The following is a 9,249-nucleotide window of genomic DNA, read 5'->3' as shown; positions in this document are numbered from 1 at the left end:
ATACAGTTGAAGAAAATCTGATATTTTAGTTTTGAATAGTTTCAAAAGGCTTTTGCATCACTTAACATTTTATAGGGAGTTCAAGGATTTCTGATATATGAAGTAAGGTTTGTCTTTATAGAACAACAGTGTTTCTGAGGTCTCTGTAATATAAAGAAAATTTAACACCTTTAATAAAATTGGTATATCAAAATCCCCATGTGGAGTTAATCAGTATAAAAGTGTACTTTTACTAATACAAGTTAAATTGACATAAATTAGATTTAAATCAAAGGAAGAATAGGTTTTCAAGGTTTTGCAGCAGTTCAGTTAAATCAGTTTAAAACCAAATCTTAAGCCAATACTGTGCAACATTTTTATTTTATTTTATTTTTTTTCATGAAGTCTTGCTGACTTTTCTGGACAAAACTTGTTTTTACCAACTAGCCATAAGTTCCATTGGTTACAATAGGACAGTAAGCTTTTTCTGATATTACTGCAGCTTACTTTGTAGGTCATTTTCAGTGTACAGTGCACCTGCACCCCTTTTTATGACTTTTATAACCTTTATCTTTCTTCTCCTTCCACCTTTTAATATGTGTTTAATAAAGTCTTACAAAATTTCTCATTATATTCACAAATTAGACTCAGGCCCTGGCAATAGAAAACAAACTCTGTTTTTCTTAACCGTGCACATGTGAAGAAAACCACTCACGATAATGTAAATATGACAATAGTTAATCCCTGTGCAATCTTAACAGCAGTCTTTTGATTGAACGTGTTAAATTTAGGACTGTGGAATAATTTCATGCATGGTAAGGGGCACTACAGGTAAAACCTTTCAGTTGAATGGAGAAAATATGCTATGCTGATCACTGAGGCATAATCTAAAGTGGAACTAAACAGTATAACTAACTAAGACTGTAGATACGGTTTATGGATATAAATCTCTGCTTCTAGCTGTTGGCACAGATAACTGTGTTTGGGCTACGAAGCTGGTGAAGGGCCTGGAACACAAGTCCTGTGAGGAGCAGCTGAGGGAACTGGGGTTGTTCAGTCTCCAGACTAAAACAGCGCCCTCAGCGCCCTCCCACATCCTCCCCCAGCCCCCAAGGCCGTCCCGCATCGCGCCCTCGGAATGCGTCACTGCCCCTGACGCCATCTCGCCGCGCCGCGGCCGGGCCCCGCAGCATGGCCGTACCCGGGGAGCCGCCGCCGCCGCCGCCGCCCGCCGCCGAGCTGCCGTCCTTCGCCGCGGCCCGCGGGCTGGTGGGGCGGCGCTACTCGTGCCTGGTGGTGGCGCCGCACCGCCGGCACATCGCGCTGCCGCCGCGCTACCTCGGCCACAAGCGCACGGGCATCCGCGCCCAGCTGGACGCCGAGCTGCTGCGCTACTCGGAGAGGTGCGGCCGGGCACCGGGCGGCCCCCGCGGGGTCTCTCTGCCGGGGGGGAAGCCCTCGGCCCGCCGCCTGTGGGGAGCACGGGGTGGGCGCCCCGCTCACGGCTCACTCTGCTTCCTCCCCAGCCTCCAGGGCGTGCCGGTGGCCTACGACAACGTGCGGGTGGTGGGGGAGCTCGGCGACATCCGCGACGACCAGGGCTTCGTGCACCTGAACATCGAGGCGGACTTCGTCATCTTCAGCCCCAAGAAGGGGAAAAAAATGGTGGTATGTATGTTATATATGGAGTGGTAATTCGAGTCGAGAAAATGGTTGATATTAATAAAGAAGGGGGAGATTTGGGAGTGTGGCCTTGGGGGTCAGAAAGCCCCGCGGTTGATGGTAACTTCAGACTCTTAAAGATGAGGCTATCAGGAATATAAAAGAGTTTAGAGGGAACAAAGAAGGGTGATTCAGGAGACTCCATGCAGTCTCGGGTTGCTTGTTCTCCAGCCGTTAAGGCATGGAAGTTTCTGGGTGTTTGCCGCTGCTGTTATATTCAAAGTTGTTTGACCAATGAAAAGTTGTTTTGAAAAGAACTGCTGTGGAGAGAAGGGTATAAGAGGGGAGCCTGCCCTCAAGATAAAAAAAAGGCAACCCAATGAAGTTATGTCATCAATAAAGAAGCAGAAAGAAGGAATGAAAAAGAACAGGCTAACAGAATGGAGACGGGAAGGCAACAGGCACTTTGATTGCCTCATGAAGATGGGTTCGGCCAGATTCAGCAAACTGCTCAGAGAAGCTCATAGAGATAGTCGCTGGGAATAGGCGCAGTGGAGCTGGAGAGAAGCTCGAGCTGAGAGAAGCAGACCCGTGCACACAACTGCCCCTCGCTGGTAAGCAGCTGCACGTTATGGGGAATCATACGTCCTTAGGAACAAAGACTGTCCTGGTAACCTTACAGCTTATTCTCTTCATTAACAATCAGACAGTTTATGAGCCTGAAATACGGGACCAAATTGAGGTCAAGGTGTGGGACTCTGCAGCTAAAAATGACAAGGTTGCAGTGGGATTGCTCGGCACCTGGCGAGCAATCTCTGAGGCCTTAAAGAGCCCTGTGGGACCACAGTCAGAAACGTGTGGTTTGCCAGATAGTGAGGGAGTTGCGGGCTCCTTTACTGATCCGACTGCTGTGCCATCAGCCCCCCCAACGCTACAGCCATCGAAGGCCTTTGCTGTTCCGCCCCCTGCTGACCTGGACGTGCCTTTTGACCCAGGCCCTATTAGCCTTGAAAAGGAGATGGATATGCTTTTCTTCAATGTGGGAAGAACGGGATACATAAGGCCCAAATACCAAGTTGCTTGACAAATTAAAGCAAGACGTATTGTTCAAAAGGAATGGAAAATGAAGACTTACTTATAATGAAGAAAAGGAATGGAAAACAGAGTGTTGTTTGTAATGAAGAATAGGAATGGAAAATGGAGACTGTTAAGTCATGGAACTTAAAGGATTTTTTGTTACCTTTTCTGATTGTATAGGCATACTTGGGTTTAGTATGTAAAGCAATGTTCTGTATATTTAGAATGTTTGATGTTCGTGTGTGCATGTTGGTAGAGCATAGACTCCCCACACACCCAGTGCTGTTTACTTGCGTTGTATACCTTTTGTAGCTTTTATAACTTCATTTACATGTATAACATGTAGATACACCGGCATCTCTCAGGGAATTTTTTGCTTCAGTTATCAAGGCTTGGCTTATCTCCATCCAAAGCAGTGGGCTGGGACTTATGTAGAGTTGTATTTTGGTTTAGTCTAGTAATTTCTGCGGGTAGTTTCTTACCATGCCAGTAGTTTATAATAGTTCACTGGTAGTTTATAGTAGTAATCAATATTGTCACACTTCTGTGCTTCCTGCCCCTAAATGTGTGAGGCTGGTGTGGACTCACCTCAACCATGCAGTTTTGGGCACCACAGTGCAAGGACATAAAGCTATTACAGAGCCTCCGAAGAATGGTGACAAAGATGGTGAAGGGTCTAGAGGGGAAGACACAATGGGAAGTAGCTGAAGTCTCTTGGTTAGTCCAGCCCAGAGCAGAGCAGGCTGAGAGGAGGCCTCATGGTGGCCTGCAGCTCCTTCACGAGGGGAGTGGAGGGGCAGGCGCTGAGCTCTGCTCTCTGGGGACAACGACAGGCGACAGGACCCGAGGGAACAGCATGGATCTGGGACAGGGGAGGGTCAGGCTGGGGGTTAGGGAAAGGTTCTGCACCCAGAGGGTGGTTGGGCACTGTTGACAGGCTCCCCTGGGAACTGGTCATGAAGCATTTGGACAGTGCTCTCAGACACATGATCTGTTTGTTTGTTTTTTATTTATTTATTTATTTATTTATGATGGTCCTCTGGGGACCCAGGAGGTGGATTCAATGGTCCTTGTGGATCCCTTCCAACTTGGATATTCTGTGATTCTATGATTCTGTGAAATTTATTAAATAGAAGTTTAAAGAGCAAATAATTCTTAAATGGATGAGTTTACTCTTATTTAATAGTGGTAGTAAGGTTTAGGGTGTAATGATGAATTTATTTATTTTAAGTACTAGAGCAGCACTTACACCTGCTTTTCAGTAAAAGGAAATACAAATCTGTGATTCTGTGAAATACATGGCTCAGGGAACAGCTTTAAGCAGAACATGTATTCAAACTCTAAACTTGGTTTTGCCATATCTGTTGTTATGCCATGTTTCTTGTGGAATAGCATATGCCTTTCTGTAAATGTCATTAAGAAGTAAATAGGTCCTTTTGATAGAAAGTGGATGAACACACCATCTCAAATTCATTTTTGAGGAGACATCCTCTCGGTGTCTTTCATTCTTCTCTGAGGAGAGCAAAGGTGGATAAGGTTAGATGTGCAAATGTGTCAGAAACCCACTGGATAGAGTACTTAAAGGCTTCTTATGTGTCATCTGTATCTTTAGCTGCTAAGTAGCTCTGTAGCAACATGAAAGTAATTTCAGACAAGTAGATAGGACTTAAAATGGCTTTAAAATAAAGCTGATGGCTGTACGGTCAGGAAAGAGGTAACTGTTTGATGCATGCACTCACTATAGCTAGATTCCATGCTTTGACTTTCATTTTTACAGATACAGGTTCACTGAACAGGACTGTATGAAAAGAATCATAGAATCACTAAGGTTGGAAGAGACCTCCAAGATTATCTGGTCCAACTATCACCCTACTACCAATGACACCCGCTAAACCATGTCCCTAAGTACCAGGTCCAACCTTTCCTTAAACACCCCCAGGAACGGTGACACCACCACTTCCTTGGGCAACCCGTTCCAATGCCTGACTACTCTTTCTGAGAAGAAATTTCTCAAAAATGGTTTTGATTTTAGTGTAGAAAATTTTGCTTATTTGCTAGATAAACAGACTTCTAACTTGAGTGTAGAAAGTGTCCAAAGTGTCTATATAGGAAACTGAACATGCATCACCTATGCATTCAAAGGGATAATCTTTAATAGAGCTTTATATGACATTGTTTTTCTTTTTTAGGGTGTAATTAATAAAGTGGCCCCAAGTCATATTGGCTGTCTGATACATGGATGCTTCAATGCTTCTATCCCTAAACCTGAACAAATGTCAGCTGTAGAGTGGCAAGAGTTAGGGTTAAAAGTAGGGGATGAACTGAAATTTCGAGTATCACACTTAGATTCTGATGCAGCTGGAGTGTTCTTCATTCGAGGAGGACTGACTAAAACAAGGTATTGTGCCATAAAAGAGAATATTTTTGAACTGTTTTAATGGATTTGTTATAAGCTAAATGATTTGATGTAACGTCTTAGGCTTTAAGCTTCCCTGTTTTTATACAAACTCTCATCTATAATTAGGTTGTATTAGTAAAATTAAACATCTTGCTGTTAAGAACTTGCATGGAAATTTTCTCTGGAAAAATAAATAGATTTTTCTGAGCTTTAAAAAAACTAACTGCTGTCCTGTGAACTGTTGACTGTGTATACATATCATACGTGTTCAAAGTAACACCTGAAAACTAGAGTGGCTTTCTTTATGAACATTTCTAGACTTTTCAAGTAAAAATGTTCCAATTTCTGAACACAGTGTGTATGTTGGTATTTCTACACACATACACATACTGACAGTTACATAATCACAAGTAGTTACATGCAGGTGACTTAATGCTTGCAGAAACATCTTTGATCTCAAAGATGATATGAGAAAATGCATGACCTTCATCTGTTCACTTATGCCTCTAGGTTTTCAGAGCAACTAGCTAAAAATCTTAATAGTGATATCTTTGAAAGAGTTTATTTAGATTTTTAAAATGTTTGTTTGCTGACCATTTTTTTTTTACCAATGGGATTAATTTTTTTTTTTTTTAATGTACAGTATAAATATTACTGATGAAATCATAACATTTTTGGAGATCCATAGAGTTGTGTTTAATCTGAAAGGATGTTCTGGATTGTCTTCATGAATTCAGAATGAAGTTTAACCATTTTGTCCCCAGTGACTCTGGGGGCATCTGTTCCTCTGTAGTTTTATCTGCATTCTTTCCTTATGAGTCTTCTTAGACGTCTTCTCCAGTGCTATTGCAGGATGCCTACTAAGGTTTTGTTTTTAGTGTTTTTTTTGTTGTTGTTGTTATTTTTATTGTTTGGTTTTGTATTTTTGTTTTTCTGGCATCTTCTTTGTTTTATCTGTACAGACTTCAGCAGGGCAATTGCTTGGTAAAACCAGCAGCATGTCTCAGGTATGATCGAACAGGTTGTAGTGTGTTTTTGAATAACTGATGAACCAACAAAAAGGGGTGCTGCACAGTGTGTAATTATAAATTACTGGAATGAAAGAAAAGAGTAAATAACAAAATAGTGTGTACAGGATGTTAGAGAAGAAATTTAGGCTAAGGTTTGGGAGAGAATATTGATTCATTGGTAAAATAAAAGGTGGTCAGGTAGTAGAAATTAAGTTGAAAGTGTTAACAGGCTTTATATTTTTTGCTAACTAGAGTGTCATATTTTCCATTTGTGTATTTTATCTACTTGGTGTAAATACTGTGCTTCAGAAAATTGTGACATTTCACTGTGTGACATGCCTTAAGATTTTCTATTTTATCTTATTTTGTATGTTTCCTTACAGTATGCAGCCCAAAATATCTGAGAGCATCACTGACTGTGCAAATGGAGAGGAAACTCAAAACCTTGAACATGAGAAAAATAGCTTGAATGACTCTGGGGGAGATAATGTCATGGAAGAGCCTCCAGATGAGACAGGTAACACTGGAAGGGACAATGCAGAAGAGCAAAGTGTTGTTCCTGTGAATGGAATATGTGATGATAAAAATAAGAAGAAGAAAAAGAAAAAACATAAGCAAGAAGAACAGCAACAGATAATGCCTGCCAGTGACTCTAGTGGTTACCAAAGTGACCACAAAAAGTCAAAGAAAAAGAAAAGAAAGCATTGTGAAGTTGAAGAAAGTGAATTAACTCAACTGCCACAAGAACCCAAAGCTAAAAAAAAAAGGACTGAAGTCTGAAGTGCCTGTCTTAAAAAAGATACCAGATATTTTTGATAAACTTCCAATAAAACCCTATTTTCAAAATACATGTGTATTTCTTTACTAAACAATATGTTTTTCTGTGTGGGATTGTTTGTGTGCATATGTGCATCAACAGCTTTACAGGCAGCAGCTTTTAAAGAAGTGTTGCAAGAAAAAGGGTGGAGGCAGTATGTGCATGTCTTGTTGACTGGAAAATAATGGATAGAATATGAGTATAGTATAATTGTAGGATCACACATATCACCTCTGCTTTCCAGCTCCATGCATTAACTAGTAGCTAGTTATGAGTTAAGATAATCGAATTTCATCATTGCTGCTGGGTGTCTTGATTTTTGTAAGAGGAGTCTTAATGTTCTAGGACACACTCCTGAATTTTCAAGTGCTGAGAAAAGAATTTTTTGTTGTTTTGTTTTGTTTTTTAATTATTGGAGGGGAGGGAGAAGTAATGGGCAGTGAATGCCTGTGAATGAATCTGTGCAGCCTGACTTAAAGGTTAATCTAACAGTGAGTGTAGCGGTTCATTCAAAACAAAGTTTTGTAGGTACTCTCTAAAAAACGAATAAACAAAAAGAGATGGTCAACATGACTCAGCATTGAAGCAGGGAAGAGAGAAGATTAATGTAATCCGATGTGATGGAATACCATTTGCACACTGGTTAGAATAACACTGGTTAAGCTGCTAGTCATGTGACATAATTTGAGAAAGTTCTTATTTTTTATGTATCAAACTCAGACGTAGCAGTTTTCATTAAAAAAAAAAAAAAAAAAGGTGCAACTCTAACCATTTAAACCTGCTATAACTTTAAAATGTTGGTCTCTAGAATAACAGGTGAGTGCAGTCAGTATTTTCCAGGCTGTTGGAATTAATGTTACTGGAAAATTAAGATAATGAAAAAATTATGGTCAAATGTTAACTAATGTATCTTTACTAAGACCTAATTTTCCTGGTGTAAATGCAATACAGTTTTTTGAATATCAGTATTTTGGTTCCAGCTCTTTTCTGTTGTGAAGAGTTTTGGAGAGCTGCAGTGTGACTTGGTCTATGCTAATTCTTTAACTGAGGTAGGAAGGCAATGCTTGCCTTGGTGCTATTGACTTGTGTAAGACATCACCAGCTCTTCTGAAACCTTGTAAGTAATCAGCATGTATGTGGGAACTTGCTGTTAACCCATCTGCTCTCTAGGTATTCTCAGACTAAACACTGCTGTAACAGTTATGCTGATGCTATTAGCTGACTGTAATAGACTTATATGCAGTGTCTAATCAAATAACCACAGAACATGTTCTGGATTTGAAGTATGGTAGTACTTGTTTTAGGGCTTAATTCATGCTGTATTAAAGATACTTAAAAAGACATTAAAGATCCAGGCTTGGCAGATCTAAGTTTCTGTCTTGTATGATTGATGTCATGTACACCATGGGAGTTTTAAAGTTAATATTGTAGTCCCAAAATTGGGGAAAAAAAAAAACACACACACACACACACAAAAAAAAAAAAAAAAAAAAAAAAAAAAAAAAACAGAAAATAGGGAGGCATGTATCTTTTGTAATCTTTCTGTAGCTTGTGTAACTACAGACAACAGTATAACACTACAAAGAACCAAGTTGAGTTTTTGCAAACTATAAGGGCAGCTTAAATCAATTTTTAAGGGCAGCAGAATCTTCTATATATTCTCTACAATTTGTCCCTATTCTGTTTTTATATGTGACGACGTTTATATTTGAACTAGATGCATTTTCATTGATGCTATATCCTTGGACTGTCCATTCTTCCTATACTGTGATAAAATTGAAAAATCATATGATCATATGATCATATGATGCATCTGTAATGTGTCAGTGTGCTGCAAGGTCAACTGAGGGCAATATTCTGGTGTGTTGAGTGAGGCAGAAAGTAGCAGAAAAAAAAAAATCCCACCTGAAAGTTTAACTATACAGGAAAGTCTGCAGATTGGGGCATACTTCACAGTCAGAAATGTTCTGTCAGCTCCCCTTTTATAATGGATTGATGTAGAAGGAAAAATTAGATGGATAGGTATGGAGGCTATATCAGGGAGGAGGATGGTAAGCGAAGAATCTTTTTATTGCTGTTGGAAGGGAAGGTTGGAGACAGTTACTTTTGTAGATGCACCAAAACCAGAATTACATGAGGTCATCTATTAGTCCTTAATAATCATTATAGCTTACTTTCTCGTTTAGAGAAGGGAAACAGATCTTCCAGTAGACCCACAGTTGGTGACTGAGGCATGAGTAGCACCAAAAGTTTGTTTTGCTTTGTTCCATCTTTTCATCAGCATGGACAGATGGGGATATTCTGGG

General features: G+C 40.2%; 1 protein-coding gene across 1 annotated transcript; it reads left to right on the top strand.

Moving 5' to 3' along the window:
• Positions 1–1,170: 1,170 nt before the first annotated feature.
• TWISTNB (TWIST neighbor) lies at positions 1,171–8,344 on the top strand. The gene is made up of 4 exons (XM_032183326.1): positions 1,171–1,382; positions 1,506–1,647; positions 4,908–5,116; positions 6,510–8,344. The coding sequence occupies exons 1-4, from the start codon at positions 1,171–1,173 to the stop codon at positions 6,904–6,906; spliced, it is 960 nt and encodes a 319-aa protein (XP_032039217.1). The 3' UTR covers positions 6,907–8,344.
• The last annotated feature ends 905 nt before the right edge of the window (positions 8,345–9,249 follow it).

This window comes from Aythya fuligula, chromosome 2 (genome assembly GCF_009819795.1).
Source record: "Aythya fuligula isolate bAytFul2 chromosome 2, bAytFul2.pri, whole genome shotgun sequence".
Classification (NCBI taxonomy): Eukaryota; Metazoa; Chordata; class Aves; order Anseriformes; family Anatidae; genus Aythya; species Aythya fuligula.
The sequence above is the reverse complement of the archived record's forward strand: the minus strand, read 5'-3'. Positions and strand labels throughout refer to the sequence as shown.

What these genes read in the sequence shown, in the direction of transcription:
- TWISTNB (XM_032183326.1), top strand. Translation starts at nt 1,171, where the DNA reads ATGGCCGTACCCGGGGAGCCGCCGCCGCCGCCGCCGCCCGCCGCCGAG. An exon ending in AGAAGGGGAAAAAAATGGTG is followed by an intron (nt 1,648 to 4,907) that starts GTATGTATGTTA and finishes TTTCTTTTTTAG; the next exon opens with GGTGTAATTAATAAAGTGGC. An exon ending in GGAGGACTGACTAAAACAAG is followed by an intron (nt 5,117 to 6,509) that starts GTATTGTGCCAT and finishes GTTTCCTTACAG; the next exon opens with TATGCAGCCCAAAATATCTG.